Raw genomic sequence first — 20,595 nt, forward strand, 5'->3', positions numbered from 1 at the left:
TGTGGTCGGCAACATAATATCAAGAATAACATTGCTGAACATTAGTGGTACTCAGGGATTTCATCCAAAGAGAAGTATAGGCAAGGGGTGTGCACAATGGCTGGAATAGAAGTGGTACAAACAGTTGCTCCATTAAATATACAGACAATAAATGTGGCCTTCATGAATTTCATGAGCAACTTTAATACTTTTGGTCTTTAATATGCAATTTATTAACAAGTACATTTTAAGAAGGAAATGTGATGATTTCCTTCTTTAAATTCTGATATAATGTATTTGTTGCCCAAAAATTCGAATTTGTGACATAGATTTCAAAGGATACTGTTTGATAACTATGCGTTCGCATATTTATTTATTTATGCATTGACATGTTTTGTTTTGATGACTCTGGTATGTATGTGTATCAATATGTTATTTACTGTGCTTTTTAATACTTATATTTTTCGTGTGACTTAAAAGCCTAATAAAAATACACGAAACAATACAACACTGCACAACATAGCATAACGGATGGGTGTTAAATTCATTATAAAGAAAACATCCCTTTCTCGCTTACTCTTTTATTTCGTCCAGTAAAGTTTGTTGAGGCTCCTACCATTCAGTCAATATTCTCCACCCCACTTCCATATTCTTTTCCTTCCTTCTCCAATTCTTTCGCCCTTCATTTCCTCAATGCCTCACTCTGAATTGATTGTCTGTTTGCGCTTCTCTTTTGTAACCCTTGGTCCCTGTGTTTGATTGGCTGCAGGTTTTACTGGGACCTTACCATGCTGCTCTTGATGGTTGGAAATCTGATCATAATCCCTGTGGGTATCACCTTCTTCAAGGACGAGAACACAACACCGTGGATTGTTTTCAACGTGGTCTCAGATACTTTCTTCCTCATCGACTTGGTCCTGAATTTCCGCACAGGGATCGTGGTAGAGGACAACACTGAGATCATTCTGGACCCGCAAAGGATCAAAATGAAGTACCTGAAGAGCTGGTTTGTGGTGGATTTTATCTCTTCCATCCCAGTGGATTATATCTTCCTCATTGTGGAGACCCGCATTGACTCTGAGGTATATAAGACGGCTCGAGCCCTTCGCATTGTGCGATTCACCAAGATCCTCAGCCTGTTGCGACTGCTACGTCTCTCACGACTCATCCGGTACATCCACCAGTGGGAGGAGGTGAGCATGTGCTTTTCCATCATCGATTATTGCTGGTATTTTGACTGCAACCCCACACTTTCCTTTAGAGTGCACCCTGTTTGCCATTTTGATGTTTGAAGTACGGGACTACCAATTATTTTAATTAGATGGTGGTCCAGGGGTAGTTGACCTGTAGCTCTTTGCATGTTTTAGCCTATGCCTCCCATAATCCCTCACAATTGGATATGCTGGTATGGGCTGATAGACATTGTAGGCCAAAACTATCTAGAGGGCTTCAGGTTACCGGCCCTTGCTTCAAGCCTTTCGCTTGCATTATCATGGCCTAAGAGGAGGGCAGGAACTGAAGCACGTAAGGAAGCGAAAACTGTGACAATTGCTTGCAATAACTATTGACTGTGTACAGTGTTTGTGATTCCAGGGCTACAAGTTTTTATTACATAGCTCTACACATAATCTCTCCACTGGCTCCCGGTGGCTGCAAGGATCAAGTTGAAGACCCTCTGCACCGTCCACAAGGTTTTCTGGGGCCGGGGCCTGCACTACATACAACTCTCTCTTCCAAAACACCTTCCTTCTGGAGCCCTTCGCTTAGCTACCTCTAACCCTTTGAAGGTCAGACGCTTCTCCAGGCAAAGAGTGGGGGGTAGATCTCTCTCTCTCCTCTGCAGGTGCCTCCCTGCCCCTCCCAAACTTGAGCCGGACCACCTGAAGTTCCGGAAGCAGCTCAAGACCTTCCTTTTTGCCTCTGCTTTCTATCTCTCTCCCCTGCTGACCCACCTATCTGCTGCGCTGATTGGTGGCCTAGCTACCCTCTGAGTCTCACTGGGTAACAGGCTTCTCCACGACCAGCCGCCCTGCACTGCCTCCCGGCCTACCGTGCACTTATGGGCTGTAACTGTAACCCTAGAGTCCCCTGCCTCCTTGCACTTACCTTGAGCTGCGCTGCCTTGGCTGCACTTATTGAGCAATGCTGCCCTGATTTCACTTCCCCTTTCCCTCTCCCCAGCACTTCCCCCTTCTCTCTCCCCCACCGCACTTTGCCCTATCACACTTACACTATCTGAATGACACAAGGCCTTGTAAGATATTTGTTTTGTCCTTCCTCTATCTTCCCTCCCTTGTCTTGTCGCACCTAGAAACACTTGTGTACAGGCACGTTATAAATGACGTATCTTATCATATCATATCATACACATACTTTCTCTGACCCTGATACTTTTGTGTCACTGTGAAAGACTGCCAAGCAAAAACAGTTCACAGCATTCCAATGTTCATACTTTATTCATTTTAAAATAAACACATCCGATGCATAAACGGGTTAAGCACAAGGCAGTAACAGTACAGTGTCATAGCCAAGTATATCAATATTGCTAGTAGTCGTAGAAACATATAACACATCCTACCCATTACTTATCTACTTATCTGAAACTTGAAATATATATGCTTTAATTACAACAAGAAACAATGGGATTTTTTGGTACTCTTCTACCAGTGGCAAGCGGTAAGAGTTTTCTTTGTAATTTATAGTTGGATAAAATAAGATTCTGAAATACCTCGGATCATGCAGAATCCAAAGTCGCTTGTACATTGTTGAAGACATTTCTGTAGGAGACGCACACCTATATGTCCCCTCCGCTGAGAGTGGGCAGCCATTTTATTCCCTAATCTAGTGAGTACATGCTCTAAAATGGTGCTTATGTGCAAATCATATCCACGCATATGCTAGGCAGGTGTATTTACTACACTATTTTGCACCATCGGGGAAGACTGTCTCAATTTGCCAATGAAGTCCGAATCATCGATGACACCATCTTTTTCTGATTCCAAAATGTGCCATTCCCTGTCTGCTCCACAAGAACGTTGTTTTATTTGTTATGTAATACTTATATTCATTTATAAAATCAAAAAATAGTCCATAGGCGCCCCGCCCCCCCTGTGAGAACGAACATGGCTAAATGACCTGTTCTTTGGGAAGGTACCCACTTGAGAGTCCGCAGCCACACTTTAGCTCACTGTACCTTTCACAGATGGGAAAAAGCCATTTGCATATCAGTCTTTGTCCCACACACATGGGCAGTCCAGCACAGACATGCTATGGAAACTTTCTTCTGAACAAGAGTACCAACAGCAACCCCAGATACGTGTTTCAGCCTTGTTGGGCCTCATCGGTGACGTGGAACTGGGCCTCTCTGAACATATTCATTTAGAAATCAAAAATAAAGACAGATTTACTAATGCATATGCCATAGAACTGCGATGCCAGTTTAATAAATATATTTGCCGGTTGACAAATAGACATTGCTTTTTCTTGGCTCCAGTGCGAGGACAGATAATCAGAGAGGTTGCACAGTTGTCCATGGTGTTTAACTGAGCCTGATCCCTTTGGGAAAGGAAGGTGTATTGATGAAAGTGAAGCAAGAAAAGGCAAGTACAGGGAAAAGAGAGAAGAGAACCCGAATTGCTAAAATACATGTCTGTTGCCTTAAGGTGAGCTGTGACGTATGCATCTGCAATCCAGGTTCAGATTCCTTTCCCTCAAACACGTTATTCAGTATGTACAGTTCACAGTGTTTGTGTGGTTACTCATTAGTTGCAATGTTTTGGGGAATCACTCAGGTCTGTTTAAATGAAGCATCAGTGGGGTCTCGGCCATCTCACTTCCTTTGCGCCCATTGGGCCTGCTGCATGCTGGGCTCTCTAGACTTTTAATCTGGTATAACATGTTCCACCTAGCCATGTCCAAGATTGTCTCTCATTGACTCCTTAGCCACCACACAAAGGCAGCACTCTGGTGCTGCAACTGCTGTGCGAGGGCTTTGCCCCTTGTGAGCGGAGCAGATTGCAAACGGATCCGTAAAAGAAGAACACTGTCTGTATAATGCAAAAGCCAGTAGTTGTGCCCCCAACCTCATGCCACACATCTTCCAATTCTTCATCTCATGTGAACCCTTCCAGATCTTTCCAGTGGGTGGTTTTGTCTCAATTCACAAATTCATCTTTTTGACTTGTAGGTGTTTGATGCATAAGTTCATGTCGCACTCGGCAGCCCATGGCTTTAGGGCCATCCCTGGTGTCATTGTAGTCAGGCATTCCACACATCTGCTCTCTTCATTTCATTGCCTTAGATGAAGAAACTCCCAAAAGCAGTTATCAGAAACTGCAAGTTGCTCTCCCAGGGATGCAAATGGCCCGAGGTTGCCCACATCACAGAACTACTCTACAGAATGAATTACTCAACAGCTGACATTTTTCCAACGTATAAATGTATTGCCATTTTTAAGGAATTACTCAGCTACATTGTCCAGTTTGATAGAGCCTCTAGGATCCTTTCCATCCATCCCAAAGTAATTGTACAAATACATAAGTATTCCAGCAGTCTTGCAGTTTCCTAATAATCTTTAACCGGAATGGCGAGACCAAAGACTCATCACCCTTCAGCCATGTACATGTCTCGAAACTCCCTCCGTTTGCTCGAATCATAACTGTGCATTCTGTTTAGTTAAAGTGGAAGAATAAGTATAACATATAAACACCTCCAATTGTTTTCAAACAATTATCTTTTCGATAATGGATACGGTGATTGCACACAGCAGAAGTAGGGGTGGGGTCCATGTTGAGTACATTGCAGACCTGTGCTATATGATCAAAAGCTTCTTGTCCAGGCAAAGAGTTGTGATACCATTGGGCGATGCATGACAACCGAGGTCTGCTCTGTGAAGTTGATGCAGTTGGCATTTCAGGACTTCGACATGTCAGTGTTGTGCCAGATACTAGTGAGCTTGTTGGTTGGACTCTGCCATTACCAAGATGTGTGGTATACCGGGACCCTGTTCCCATTATGGAAGAATTAAACTGAATTAGAGGAATGTGGTAGGGAAGGAGTAGATTACTAGCATGTTAATTACACCTTTTTTGTTTTTATACCTGATTTCGTTAAAAAAATAATCTTAGTTTTTTGTTTTTATACCGGATTTCGTTAAAAAAAAAGAATCTTCGTGAGGTTTATTTGTCCATAGTTAACTCAATTTATTATGTTCCATGAATTACTATTATTGGACATGTATTTCATTACTTCATGGTGACTGTTCTGCCTTATTAATAATGTCTTAAAAATGGGATTGTTCATGGAAAGGATCCATATCAAGACAAATGATGGTGATGCTTTTCTGCAAAGCGCCCGCATATTGTCTGAAAGGATAGGCCTGCCTCAGCTCCGCAGGAGACCAATTCTGGTTGTTCTATCCAATATTCCCTTGCCTATTTGCAAATTTCCCAAATGTGACTACCTAATCCTTATCCATCAACCCCTTCACGCCCCCTTCACGCACCCGTCTGTCCTTCCCGTTGCTGCAACAATTGCATCTTGCATGCAGGCTCCTGGTAGCTCCCACTGTAACACTTCCACAATAGCGACATCTAACGCGACCCTGGGAAAATTGTGCTAGTGTAAGCGATTCCAGTCACAATGATGATAATTAAACTATCCCTCTCTAAGGTCAGCAGTGTTGCTATATACATATACACTCTGCTGATACATATATATGTTTATGTGTGTATATATTGTAGTGAAGGTGAGTCGGACTTCCATGGGGAACCTGAGGAGTGAAGCGTGAGGTGCGTCACATTCTCTCGATGTGCCCGCCATGTTGGACAGCGCAGTGTGGATCTGGGCATAAATCTAAATTTGGGGAGTGTGTTGTTGTGTAGGAGTGGCTGGAGAGGGTGGGGGAGTGAGAGATGGGTCAAATGCTGTTTTTGTTTAGGTGGGAGAAGGCCGAGATGTGATCGGGTGGACATACCAAACACCGGGCGCACTACTAGGTATTTTACTATACTCTGATGTTGGTTTTGGGTAGTTAGTAGAGCATTGGGTGAAGAGGGTATGTATTGAAGAGTTTGTGCATTGGCTGTAATTATTGTTTTAGAATGTTAATTGAAGTGGATAGGTTTTGAGGTGGTTGTGTTATGTTTTTGGGTTGGGGTCATTTGGCAGGTTTGTTCGGGCATGCACCCAAGACTCTCGGCCCTGGCCACAACCAATGCAGCATAACACACCCATGCAAGCAAACATTTTGACTGTGATATGTGGGCTGCTTAGGGGATATGTTTTCAAAAGTTTGTGTACTGATTGGCAGTAGTGTAATAGTGTTTATAGGATAGTGACATGATGTGTGGTAGTTTGTTGGATTGTGTTCAGAATGTTGGTTCTCAAGACTCTAGGCATTTTGCGTTGTATTTATTGCTCAGGTGTTCGTTTGCATGGGTGTGTTATGTTGCGGTGTTTGTGAGTCCAATCATTATATACTTACTGTTTGCTTTGTTGAGGCTGTATGTAGAGTTTTGACCAGGCCATGCAGTGAAGACTGTGGGGTTGGGCCACAGCCACTGCAGCATAAGATACCCATGCAAGGAAACATTTTGGATTGTGGTCTATGGTCAGGTGTGTGCATGAATGGGTGTGTTATGCTGTGGTGTTTGTGAGTCCAATCATTATATACTTACTGTTTGATTTGTTGTGGTTGTATGCAGTTTTTTCATGGCATTTGGAATTGGAGCAGACATTGGTTTTTCAATTTCTGTGATAAAAGAAAAGATCACATGTTAGTGTAGGTAGTTTGTAATGAGTTATGCATTGCATAGTAGACATTTCTGTACTTTGTTGACCCTCATAGTTAGTACTTTACAAGTACTATGGTTCAAACCAGAGTACTGTGCAATTTGCTCAGTTCCTGTGTTTGTTCATGAAATGATTGGGTCTGTGGGAAAAAATCTATGCCGGATTAAAAGAAACCTTTCTACGTTATGGTACAATATGTTTCTGTGGTTGATTTCAATAGGAGGAATTGAATAGGTGTACGGTTTTTGGTTGGCATATTCTAATTGTTTATTTCTTGTTGCATTTTAGTAGTATTCATTTATCTGTTTGCTTGTTGCAGAATTCTGGGGCAGTTAGATACCTGTTGGTGTATTCTAACTGTTTATTTCTTGTTGCATTTGAGCAGTATTCATGTATCTGTTTGATTGTTGCAGAATCTTGGGGCAGTTAGATACCTGTTGGCATATTCTAACTGTTGATAGTTTAGAAGTTGTTGAGGGTATTTTTATACTTAATAAGTGTTGCAGGGTTTCCTTAGAAAAATGTCTATTGATGTTTTCTGGTTGTAGTTATTTAGATACTAGTTAGCGTATTATAACTGTTTATAGTTTTTCACTGTTAGATACTTGTCTTATTTTATTAGTTTATGGATTTAAAGGTTATTGAGGAGATTTGGTTGATGTTCAAACTCAGATTAGTGATTACATTTTCGTTTTAAGAATATTAAGTAACTGTTTACAAGATTTGCTGGTAATCTCTGCTTTAGACTAATGGTAATATCATTACATTTGAATCATCCACAATTCTTTTTTATGTATGCAGTGTAGTGACCTACATTGGTTGTGGCTCCTGCATGGTAGATTATACCTACTGTTGTGAAGGTTTTCTTCCCAAGTGTTACTTGTCCATGTGTGAATCCAGTCAGCTTTCAGTAGTTTTTGGTATCATCTGCATTGTAACGTAAAAGCATTACTATTACGTAATCACTATGTGATTTTATTTGTAAAGTGGAACAATTATCGGAATTGCAGGTAGAACATAATCTGCCATGGTTTGCATTTTGTACAAGTTGCTGAAATGGAATGGATTCAAAGTTAGGTATGGATACATACACAAAGCGTTCATTTGGGACTTGTTCCTGTGCCACATGGCTGCAGAGAGTGCATGTATGTTTCCACAAGTATGAACTCTGGAAGATTTCATTTATAGGTTTGTTTTTGTTTTCCAGTACTTGTAGTAAGTACATTAGAAATTCTTGTGGATCTTCTTGTGTGTTTATAGTGAATGTGACCATTCCAGCACAGTAGACCAATTCCCGCCTTATTTCAGAAACACTGTAAGTGTTGTTAGGATTGTTGGTTACATTTCTGTGAAGGACTAACATTTGCAAACACAATTGGTCTGTCCCGTTTAAGTAAATGTTTTCAACAATTGGTGGCAATTGGAATAGAATATTGATGGCTACATTTGCATAGCAATTTACAGCAGTTGTATTTGAAAACTTGAATGGACCAGACAGTTCTGTGTCCAAGTTATTTGTTCGGAGTGCGCGTTGTTTCTTTGAAGAGGTAGTTGGTTTTGTTTGTGCACTAGATCCTTCTTTGGTTATGGTAATTGATGTAGTATTAGCTTCTTTTAATTTCTTTGGAGGTATTGCTGTGAGATCCTGCATAATTTGAGTCTGAAGTACTTTTCTTTTATAAACTTTTGCTTTTTGAGGAACATGATATGTTTTGAGATGAGGCATAGAGTGCACGCAGTCTATTGTATTGTAGAATGCAAGGAATATCAGCGTTTACTTTACTTGCATCAAAGTTGACTAGAAATAGTCCATCAAGTGTACGTAAGCGTGACAGTGCTACATAGCTCATGCCTTCTTTAAACACTGTGCTACCAATATCTATCAATGCTTTATCTAGGGTAAGACCGTGTGATTTATGAATGGTGACTATGTATGCTAGAGATAGAGAAAATTGCTCTTTGGGTACATACATGTCTTTGAAAAGAAGGAATTGGGCTGTTGAGCGTTCTATCCTTTTTACTTCTGATAGTTTGTCAAAGTGAATATTGACAAACTGAATGTTGTTGTCACGTGGGTATGTTTGAAAGCCTACAACTGTACCAAGTGCTCCATTAACTAGTCCTTGCTCCAGGTCAAGGTTACGTTTAAGCATTACTCTACAGTTTAAAGATAATTTTAACATTTTCTCCAAGCCAGCTGTGTTAGAGATATAATTTTCTAAGGTATTTAGACATGCTGTGGCTTGTTCACACATGGGTAGCGTCATACCCTGCATGTCCAGTTTCTCTGTTGAGCAAATTTCAACTATTGGTTGCATTTCGTTTTTTCAACATTGTTTCATTGAATTGAGCAGAGCTTGCAAGAGTTTGCATCAAGGACATAAAGTTTACATTTTTGTGTGCTAATTGTTCCAAGACATCAGTAGCACATACATTATGGCCATAGAGTGCATGGATGTGCCTGGTATTTAATATAGATTGTGCTTCTTGAGATAGAATACCAACTCTAATACTTTTTAAAATGTTGGCATACGTGAGGTCTGTAGACTGATGCATGTTTTCAGTTAATTCTTTGTATTGGAAATGTTGCCAAAGGATGACATTTCCTATGCTGCCAAGAGTTTTATGGCATAGCTTGTGCCCTAAGGTTTTAAAAAAATGCTCACCTTTAACTGGTGTTAATTGAAGAAGACAATAATGCCTTTTCCACCAAAGAGTTTTTCGTTGTCTGTTTTCAGGACCTCTTGTAATCTGAGGTGAATCAAGGCTAACATTAGGTTGGAAACCATGCTCACCTCATTGATTAGCAGCATTTTCATTTGTTTCAAAACTCTGCATAGTTCTATTGCAGCTTCTGGAGAAAGTTTATAGTAGTCTGATTTGTTTTGGTGTTCTACTGGAAGGAGTAGTAATCAGTGTAAAGTGACACCCCCTATGTTGTAGGTGGCTAGACCTGTGGGGACAGTTACAACAGCTGACAGTTTGTTGGTTGTCAATTGTTGGAGGAACTTGATTAAGAATGTTTTGCCTGAACCAGCTTGACCAGTCACGTATAGCAGTATAGGTTTGTAGTCTTGACAGGTACAATTTTTAGTTTCATGCTGCATACCATGTTTAAGTTGTTTTGTTATTTCTAGGAAAATGCTACGCTGCTCATTGTTTAGTTGTGATTTTAGTAGAGCAAAGTCTTCTGCAGATTGCTCATAATGACACATGGTGTTTTCTACTTCAGTCATGGCTAATTCTGCCTCATTTGCTATTAGTGGCTGTCCAAGTGGTTCTTGGCTTCCTGTTACAGAAGGTTGAATGCTGTCATGAGTGTCTACATTCAGTTGCGCCTGGAGTTCTTCTTCTTGTTGCTCTTCATTATGAAACCTTTTTTGTACTGTGTAAAGTTTACGTCTGTTATAGTGCTTTAATTTGCTTTGAAAGCATCTTCATAGGAGTCATGGGTATCTAGTAAATCTTCTTCTTTTCTCCATGGTTTAAAAAGTTGTAGTAAGGACATGTAATAAAGTTCTTTATGTTGAGGCGCTTTTAATAACAATTTCATATGATTAATTAAGCTTTGTTTGGTAAGTTTCACTAGGCTGCCTTCACAATTTTCGACTCTGTATCTACCTTTCTTCTCACTGGTTTAATATTATTTTTGTATGTGAAGCTTTGCGCTACGTGGTATAGACACATGGCTTTCAAAGTGTTACTCCTGTTTGGGTAGTATGTTTCTAGTAAGTTGTTTTTCAAAATGTCTTGGCTGTTGGGATTATTTGTGGCTATTATTTCTATGTCTACATATGATTTGAGAACTCTTTTTCTGAATTTAGCAGGACCAAGGCTTAGCCATACTATGTTTTCATACTATGTTTTCAGATTTCCGATACAAGGCAGTACCGGTTAAACGGTCTGCGGCTTCGTAGCAGCCACATTCTCTATGGGAGAGCATTTTTATGCCTAAGCTGTACAATTTTTGTGACAGTGTTTTGTCAGATGATATATCATCCCCGAGGTCCTTGAGCTCTGTTTTTTCTGCTTTGGTTAAGTAGGCTGTAACATATCATGCAACTGCAGTGGAATTGTCTGCAATGTATTGCCCATCTATATTTGCATTCCATAGGAGGGCAATGTTTGCATTGTAATTATTGATGTATTTTGATCCTTCTGTTATTTTAATGCAATATGTGTTCTTTGGTGATTTACCTTTGACACTATATCTAACTGAAGACATTAAGTTGTTCACTTGACCTGTTGTAGAAACTGTTCTAGGGAAACCAAAGTGGCACTTGGTGTAGTATTTCCCTTTGTTTTTATATTTACAACAACAATACTTTCCACACTTGTGTCTTTGAAATTATAAAATGTGTGCATGGGTCACTATGTGTAATTTGTGAACGGATTTCACAAGTGACATATTTCTGAATGAACTGTAAAACAGTGGCATCACTGTCCTGACCAAATTTAGGAGCATCTTTAATCCACAAAAGCATGTGGATGTGTGGTGCTCCTCTAGCTTGGTATTGTTTTCTCCCAAAGAGGTGTTGCACTTCTCCGAGGGGAGGCATTGTTTCATTACAAATGAAGTGTAGCATAGCAATGAAGCGATGATGGAAATATCTTGATACATTCACAGGATCTAGAGAGCAGAGTTCTCCTGGTGTTTTCATGTCTATATTTGTTTTATTTTTGTTTGCAATGCATAGGAAATCGTGCAAATCTTCCCATGCATATTCTGCACAACTTAATGTCACAAACCAAGTGGGTGGGCCAAGGTTTCTTATCATACAGCGCACATCTGCATGACGTCAGAACCAGTATTCATTTGTACCACGCATGTTTGCTAAAAGATTTGTAATGTTTGATTGTAAAACTTCATCTTTTTCTTGCACATTTTGTAGAAATTGCTTAGCTGGTATATTTTGAAAATTGGTACCTGATTTCAATCTGTGTGCAACTCCGTAGCATAGAGTTGCTAGTACACTTTGAAAGAGAAGGTGGAATATGTATTCCTTGTTTTGTCTGAATCTGAGGTCTTCAGAATACCTTTGTAAAGAGCGGTATTCTGATGCTGTTATTTGTGTAGGTCTTTCATCGTACCTTACTCCTTTTCCAGTAGGAAAGTCATGTGCTTCTACACATTTTTCCCATATGCTGATTGGAGATACTTTGGCTAGTCGCATTTGGTAAGTTTCCAGTGCATCATCAATGGTGTCTTTAGAGTGCAATGGTTGAATTGTATAAGTGTCTAAAATATTGGATTCTGTAGTAGGATCTAGAAGTTGAAATTTGCCATTTCCTGATGAGTCTTGAATTATTTCGGTGGTTTCCCTCAGGTTTTCTTCGATGTTAATTTCTTTGTAGTATTCATTGTTGTCTTTTAGATATTGCAGGGCTTCTCTAACTTTATGTAAGTCCACTAGTGGCTGCCAATTTATTTTGTCTTTTGTAGGCACACCATTTAGTAGGATAATCAAAGATTGATCTATTGGACGTTGCACTCCCAGAGTGTGTACATTTTCTTTCAGATCTAATGGCAAATAAACTACTTTGCCACAAATGCCTTTCAGTAATTTAGAGGGCAGTAGTTTTGCTGTTTTTGGTTCAAGGCGTATTATTGCTTGAAATGGGTGCACTGTTTGAATTATGATGCTCTCATACAAGTTAAGTTGTTGCAGTGGTGTTGGTAGTGGGAATAATTCCAAGTTATAAGTGATAGCATGTGAAGGTATTTGGTTGTAATCAAGTTTTGCAGTGCAGTAACTGCAAAGTACTAAGGGGTTAGTAATATCGTATTTGTTTTCTGCTATATGATAGAGAGCTAATTGGAACCACTTGGAATCTTCATTGTCTTCTATTTTGTACATTATGTCTACAGATTTTGTGCTATTCTTATAAAAAAAGTCCTGCGGCAGTACACACAAACATGGTTTGGTACTTCCGCAGATGTGCTTTTAAACTTTAGTATTTCTTTTTTGTATGTGTGTAGTAGAAGGTTGTCATCTGTAACGCTGTTGCTAGTTTGTTCTAAAGATATAGAATTTTGTAAGTGGCTTTCAATTTCAAAATATTTTTTCTGGATGTGGTCTATTTCTTTGAGTAGTTCTTTGGCTGTACCATGTAGGAGAATGTTACTTAAAATGGACAGTGCTAAAGCAGAACTTTGGCATAGTAGAGTTTATGAACAAGATTTCTTACAGTTGAATGGTGTGTTCCTATCATTTTGATTTTGTGGAATGTGCTTTTTCAAATAGGTCCAGAAATGCAGGCTAATGAATGTCTTTGTAGTCGTGTGTATTTTCACACTGGACAGGAGTCCATAGTTTGTAATAGTTTTATTTTCAATTTTTCTTTGCCTTTCACATACTGATTGAGGAAGTGGAGTAAAGATTTGAAAGATGTTTTTATACATTGATGTCCATGGCCATTTGTAGACTGAACGTATTGGTTCAGTGGAATGGAGAGTTGATACTTACAGGCCGATTCATGGAATTAATGTGCGCCGAAAATTCCGGCGCAGAGGTGCCAAAACGTGCGAATCGCAGTGCAAGTGCGAAAATCGCAGGGAAAGCAGCGCACATGGATTCATGGAAGTCCGTGCGCGAGAAAAATATTGGATGTGCGCTGAAAAAGTGCGTGGCGCACGCCGGCGCACAGGTCATCCAACGGCGTGCGCCACGGCCACAGCGAAATCGCACATAGCACTGCGCACATAAGAAAAGTAGGCGGAACACGGGGCGTAACACTCGGAATGGGGAACAACGCATGAAAATATGGGCGTCACGGGGGAAGTACAGGAGGCAAGTGCGCGGAATGCCCACATGCCCGCCTACAACTCGTATTCATGGAATCGAATAGGGCAAGCAGCGCACGGGCAAAGATGCGCACAGGGCCAAACAAGTCCGCCACAAGAAAGCAGGCCGTAGGGTCCCTGCGCCTGAAATAAATGTGCGCCAAAATGTGCGTTAACAAAAAGCACCTATATACAGCTATGATGAATGATCCACACTGTGGCCTTCTAGGACAAATGAGGTGCAAATGGGTACGCGACAAACACGGACACCCACTGTGTGAAAAATAGCGTGTGCGTGTTTTTCGGGGTGCGCGGGAACTTCCACACGCGATTGTCCTTGGTACGTGTATTCCGGGGTGCCCGTGAAGTTTCACACGCGATTTCAGCAGGGTACGTGTATTCCAAGGTGCGCGGGAAGTTTCACACATGAATTTGCAGGGTACGTGTACTTCGGGGGCGCGTGAAGTTCCACACGCGATTTCAGCAGGGTACGTGCACTTCGGGTGCACGGGAAGTTCCACACGCGAATCCAACAGCCTACGTGTATTTCGGGGGAGCCGGGGAGTACTACACGTGAATTGGCCGTGTGGGTCCTCCCAGGTGTTCCCTCTACACCCTCCTCGGCCCCTGCAGGCAGCCCACACCACAGGGGACTACCCTGCACCCCTGCACATGTCCCGCAGGCAGCCCATCCACCATGGCCATGCCCCCCAGCCAACCCACTTGTCACCTTGCACTAATGCCCACCAACGCATGTCTCCCAGCACCCCCACCCCCCCAGCAGTCAGGGGCACCTTCCACCAGGCCCCCACTCATGTCTCCCAGCACCCCCATCCCCCAGCATCCAGGGGCACCCTCCACCAGGCCCCCACTCATGTCCCCCTGCACCTCCACCCCCCAGCATCCAGGGGCACCCTCCACCAGGCCCCCACTCATGTCCCTCTGCACCCCCACCCCCCAGCATCCAGGGGCACCCTCCACCAGGCCCCCACTCATGTCCAACTCATGTCTCCCTGCACCCCCACCCCCCAGCAGTCAGGGGCACCCTCCACCAGGCCCCCACTCATGTCTCCCAGCACCCCCACCCCCCAGCAGTGCAGGGAACCTGCCAGCAGGCCCCCACTCATGTCCAACACATGTCCCCCTGCACCCCCACCCCCCAGCATCCAGGGGCACCCTCCACCAGGCCTCCACTCATGTCCCCCTGCACCCCCACCCCCCAGCATCCAGGGGCTCCCTCCACCAGGCCCCCACTCATGTCCAACTCATGTCTCCCTGCACCCCCACCCCCCAGCAGTCAGGGACACCCTCCACCAGGCCCCCACTCATGTCCAACTCATGTCCCCCTGCACCCCCACCCCCCAGCATCCAGGGGCACCCTCCACCAGGCCCCCACTCATGTCTCCCAGCACCCCCACCCCCCAGCAGTGCAGGGCACCTTCCACCAGGCCCCCACTCAAGTCCAACTCATGTCCCCCTGCACCCCCACCCCCCAGCATCCAGGGGCACCCTCCACCAGGCCCCCACTCATGACCCCCTGCACCCCCACCCCCAGCAGTCAGGGACACCCTCCACCAGGCCTCCACTCATGTCCAACTCATGTCCCCCTGCACCCCCACCTCCCAGCATCCAGGGGCACCCTCCACCAGGCCCCCACTCATGTCCCCCTGCACCCCCACCCCCCAGCATCCAGGGGCACCCTCCACCAGGCCCCCACTCATGTCCAACTCATGTCTCCCTGCACCCCCCCCAGCAGTCAGGGGCACCCTCCACCAGGCCCCCACTCATGTCCAACTCATGTCCCCCTACACCTCCACCCCCCAGCATCCTGGGGCACCCTCCACCAGGCCCCCACTCATGTCCCCCTGCACCCCCACCCCCCCGCATCCAGGGGCACCCTCCACCAGGCCCCCACTGATGTCCCCCTGCACCCCCACCCCCGGCATCCAGGGGCACCCTCCACCAGGCCCCCACTCATGTCCAACTCATGTCTCCCTGCAACCCCACCCCCCAGCAGTCAGGGGCACCCTCCACCAGGCCCCCACTCATGTCCAACTCATGTCCCCCTGCATCCCCACCCCCCAGCATCCAGGGGCACCCTCCACCAGGCCCCCACCCATGTCCCCCTGCACCCCCACCCCCCAGCATACAGGGGCACCGTCCACCAGGCCCCCACTCATGTCCCCCTGCACCCCCACCCCCCAGCATCCAGGGGCACCCTCCACCAGGCCCCCACTCATGTCCAACTCATGTCTCCCTGCACCCCCAACAGTCAGGGGCACCCTCCACCAGGCCCCCACTCGTGTCCAACTCATGTCCCCCTGCACCCCCACCCCCCAGAATCCAGGGGCACCCTCCACCAGGCCCCCACTCATGTCCCACCGCACCCCCACCCCCCAGCATCCAGGGGCACCCTCCACCAGGCCCCCACTCATGTCCCCCTGCACCCCCACCCCCAGCCTCCAGGGGCACCCTCCACCAGGCTCCCACTCATGTCCAATTCATGTGCCCCTGCACCCCCACCCCCCAGCATCCAGGGGCACCCTCCACCAGGCCCCCACTCATGTCCCCCTGCACCCCACCCCCCAGCATCCAGGGGCACCCTCCACCAGGCCCTCACTCATGTCCAACTCATGTCCCCCTGCACCCCCACCCCCCAGCATCCAGGGGCACCCTCCACCAGGCCCCCACTCATGTCTCCCTGCACCCCCACCCCCCTGCAGTCAGGGGTACCCTCCACCAGGCCCCCACTGATGTCCCCCTGCACCCCCACCCCCGGCATCCAGGGGCACCCTCCACCAGGCCCCCACTCATGTCCAACTCATGTCTCCCTGCAACCCCACCCCCCAGCAGTCAGGGGCACCCTCCACCAGGCCCCCACTCATGTCCAACTCATGTCCCCCTGCATCCCCACCCCCCAGCATCCAGGGGCACCCTCCACCAGGCCCCCACCCATGTCCCCCTGCACCCCCACCCCCCAGCATACAGGGGCACCGTCCACCAGGCCCCCACTCATGTCCCCCTGCACCCCCACCCCCCAGCATCCAGGGGCACCCTCCACCAGGCCCCCACTCATGTCCAACTCATGTCTCCCTGCACCCCCAACAGTCAGGGGCACCCTCCACCAGGCCCCCACTCGTGTCCAACTCATGTCCCCCTGCACCCCCACCCCCCAGAATCCAGGGGCACCCTCCACCAGGCCCCCACTCATGTCCCACCGCACCCCCACCCCCCAGCATCCAGGGGCACCCTCCACCAGGCCCCCACTCATGTCCCCCTGCACCCCCACCCCCAGCCTCCAGGGGCACCCTCCACCAGGCTCCCACTCATGTCCAATTCATGTGCCCCTGCACCCCCACCCCCCAGCATCCAGGGGCACCCTCCACCAGGCCCCCACTCATGTCCCCCTGCACCCCACCCCCCAGCATCCAGGGGCACCCTCCACCAGGCCCTCACTCATGTCCAACTCATGTCCCCCTGCACCCCCACCCCCCAGCATCCAGGGGCACCCTCCACCAGGCCCCCACTCATGTCTCCCTGCACCCCCACCCCCCTGCAGTCAGGGGTACCCTCCACCAGGCCCCCACTCATGTCCCCCTGCACCCCCACCCCCCAGCATCCAGGGGCACCCTCCACCAGGCCCCCACTCATGTCCCCCTGCAGCCCCATCCCCCAGCATCCAGGGGCACCCTCCACCAGGCCCCCACTCATGTCCAACTCATGTCTCCCTGCACCCCCACCCCCCAGCAGTCAGGGGCACCCTCCACCAGGCCCCCACTCATGTCTGCCAGCACCCCCACCCCCCAGCAGTGCAGGGCACCCTCCACCAGGCCCCCACTCAAGTCCAACTCATGTCCCCCTGCACCCCCACCCCCCAGCATCCAGGGGCACCCTCCACCAGGCCCCCACTCATGTCCCCCTGCACCCCCACCCCAGCATCCAGGTGCACCCCCCCACCAGGCCCCACTCATGTCCAACTCATGTCCCCCTGCACCCCCACCCCCCAGCATCCATGGGGCACCCTCCACCAGGCCCCCACTCATGTCCCCCTGCACCCCCACCCCCCAGCATCCAGGGGCACCCTCCACCAGGCCCCCACTCATGTCCAACTCATCTCTCCCTGCACCCCCACCCCCCAGCAGTCAGGGGCACCGTCCACCAGACCCCCACACATGTCCAACTCATGTCCCCCTACACCTCCACCCCCCAGCATCTTGGGGCACCCTCCACCAGGCCCCACTCATGTCCCCCTGCACCCCCACCCCCCAGCATCCAGGGGCACCCTCCACCAGGCCCCCACTCATGTCCCCCTGCACCCCCACCCCCCGGCATCCAGGTGCACCCTCCACCAGGCCCCCACTCATGTCCAACTCATGTCTCCCTGCACCCCCACCCCCCAGCAGTCAGGGGCACCCTCCACCAGGCCCCCACTCATGTCCAACTCATGTCCCCCTGCACCCCCACCCCCCAGCATCCAGGGGCACCCTCCACCAGGCCCCCACTCATGTCCCCCTGCACCCCCACCCCCCAGCATCCAGGGGCACCCTCCACCAGGCCCCCACTCATGTCCCCCTGCACCCCCACCCCCCAGCATCCAGGGGCACCCTCCACCAGGCCCCCACTCATGTCCCCCTGCACCCCCACCCCCCAGCATCCAGGGGCACCCTCCACCAGGCCCCCACTCATGTCCAATTATGTCTCCCTGCACCCCCACCCCCCAACAGTCGGGGGCACCCTCCACCAGGCCCCCACTCATGTCCAACTCATGTCCCCCTGCACCCCCACCCCCCAGAATCCAGGAGCACCCTCCACCAGGCCCCCACTCATGTCCCACTGCACCCCCACCCCCAGCATCCAGGGGCACCCTCCACCAGACCCCCACTCATGTCCAACTCATGTCCCCCTGCACCCCCACCCCCCGGCATCCAGGGGCACCCTCCACCAGGCCCCCACTCATGTCTCCCTGCACCCCCACCCCCCAGCAGTCAGGGGCACCCTCCACCACACCAGGCCCCCACTCATGTCCAACTCATGTCCCCCTGCACCCCCACCCCCAAGCATCCAGGGGCACCCTCCACCAGGCCCCCACTCATGTCCAACTCATGTCCCCCTGCACCCCCACCCCCCAGAATCCAGGAGCACCCTCCACCAGGCCCCCACTCATGTCCCACTGCACCCCCACCCCCAGCATCCAGGGGCACCCTCCACCAGACCCCCACTCATGTCCAACTCATGTCCCCCTGCACCCCCACCCCCCGGCATCCAGGGGCACCCTCCACCAGGCCCCCACTCATGTCTCCCTGCACCCCCACCCCCCAGCAGTCAGGGGCACCCTCCACCACACCAGGCCCCCACTCATGTCCAACTCATCTCTCCCTGCACCCCCACCCCCCAGCAGTCAGGGGCACCGTCCACCAGACCCCCACACATGTCCAACTCATGTCCCCCTACACCTCCACCCCCCAGCATCTTGGGGCACCCTCCACCAGGCCCCACTCATGTCCCCCTGCACCCCCACCCCCCAGCATCCAGGGGCACCCTCCACCAGGCCCCCACTCATGTCCCCCTGCACCCCCACCCCCCGGCATCCAGGTGCACCCTCCACCAGGCCCCCACTCATGTCCAACTCATGTCTCCCTGCACCCCCACCCCCCAGCAGTCAGGGGCACCCTCCACCAGGCCCCCACTCATGTCCAACTCATGTCCCCCTGCACCCCCACCCCCCAGCATCCAGGGGCACCCTCCACCAGGCCCCCACTCATGTCCCCCTGCACCCCCACCCCCCAGCATCCAGGGGCACCCTCCACCAGGCCCCCACTCATGTCCCCCTGCACCCCCACCCCCCAGCATCCAGGGGCACCCTCCACCAGGCCCCCACTCATGTCCCCCTGCACCCCCACCCCCCAGCATCCAGGGGCACCCTCCACCAGGCCCCCACTCATGTCCAATTATGTCTCCCTGCACCCCCACCCCCCAACAGTCGGGGGCACCCTCCACCAGGCCCCCACTCATGTCCAACTCATGTCCCCCTGCACCCCCACCCCCCAGAATCCAGGAGCACCCTCCACCAGGCCCCCACTCATGTCCCACTGCACCCCCACCCCCAGCATCCAGGGGCACCCTCCACCAGACCCCCACTCATGTCCAACTCATGTCCCCCTGCACCCCCACCCCCCGGCATCCAGGGGCACCCTCCACCAGGCCCCCACTCATGTCTCCCTGCACCCCCACCCCCCAGCAGTCAGGGGCACCCTCCACCACACCAGGCCCCCACTCATGTCCAACTCATGTCCCCCTGCACCCCCACCCCCAAGCATCCAGGGGCACCCTCCACCAGGCCCCCACTCATGTCCCCCTGCACCCCCACCCCCCAGCATCAAGGTGCACCCTCCACCAGGCCCCCACTCATGTCCCCCTGCACCCCCACCCCCCAGCATCCAGGGGCACCCTCCACCAGGCCCCCACTCATGTCCAACTCATGTCTCCCTGGACCCCCACCCCCCAGCAGTCAGGGGCACCCTCCACCAGGCCCCCACTCATGTCTCCCAGCACCCCACCCCCCAGCAGTGCAGGGCACCCTCCACCAGGCCCCCACTCAAGTCCAACTCATGTCCCCCTGCACCCCCACCCCCCAGCATCCAGGGGCACCCTCCACCAGACCCCCACTCATGTCCCCCTGCACCCCCACCCCCAGCATCCAGGGGCACCCTCCACCAGGCCCCACTCATGTCCAACTCATGTCTCCCTGCACCCCCACCCCCCCAGCAGTCAGGGACACCCTCCACCAGGCCCCCACTCATGTCCAACTCATGTCCCCCTGCACCCCCACCCCCCAGCATCCAGGGGCACCCCCACCAGGCCCCCACTCATGTCCCCCTGCACCCCCACCCCCCAGCATCCAGGGGCACCCTCCACCAGGCCCCCACTCATTTCCAACTCATGTCTCCCTGCATCCCCACCCCCCAGCAGTCAGGGGCACCCTCCACCAGCCCCCCACTCATGTCCAACTCATGTCCCCCTACACCTCCACCCCCAGCATC

General features: G+C 49.7%; 1 protein-coding gene across 1 annotated transcript in view; it reads left to right on the plus strand.

Moving 5' to 3' along the window:
- The window catches only part of HCN4 (hyperpolarization activated cyclic nucleotide gated potassium channel 4), a 1,084,393-nt gene that overhangs the window by 497,880 nt on the left and 565,918 nt on the right, over nt 1-20,595 (plus strand). The window contains exon 2 of the mRNA XM_069624604.1: nt 749-1,172. Coding sequence (XP_069480705.1) covers nt 749-1,172 — 424 coding nt within the window. The remainder of the gene's footprint in view (nt 1-748; nt 1,173-20,595) is intronic.

Source organism: Ambystoma mexicanum, chromosome 11, assembly GCF_040938575.1.
Source record: "Ambystoma mexicanum isolate Mex_15411 chromosome 11, UKY_AmexF1_1, whole genome shotgun sequence".
NCBI lineage: Eukaryota > Metazoa > Chordata > Amphibia > Caudata > Ambystomatidae > Ambystoma > Ambystoma mexicanum.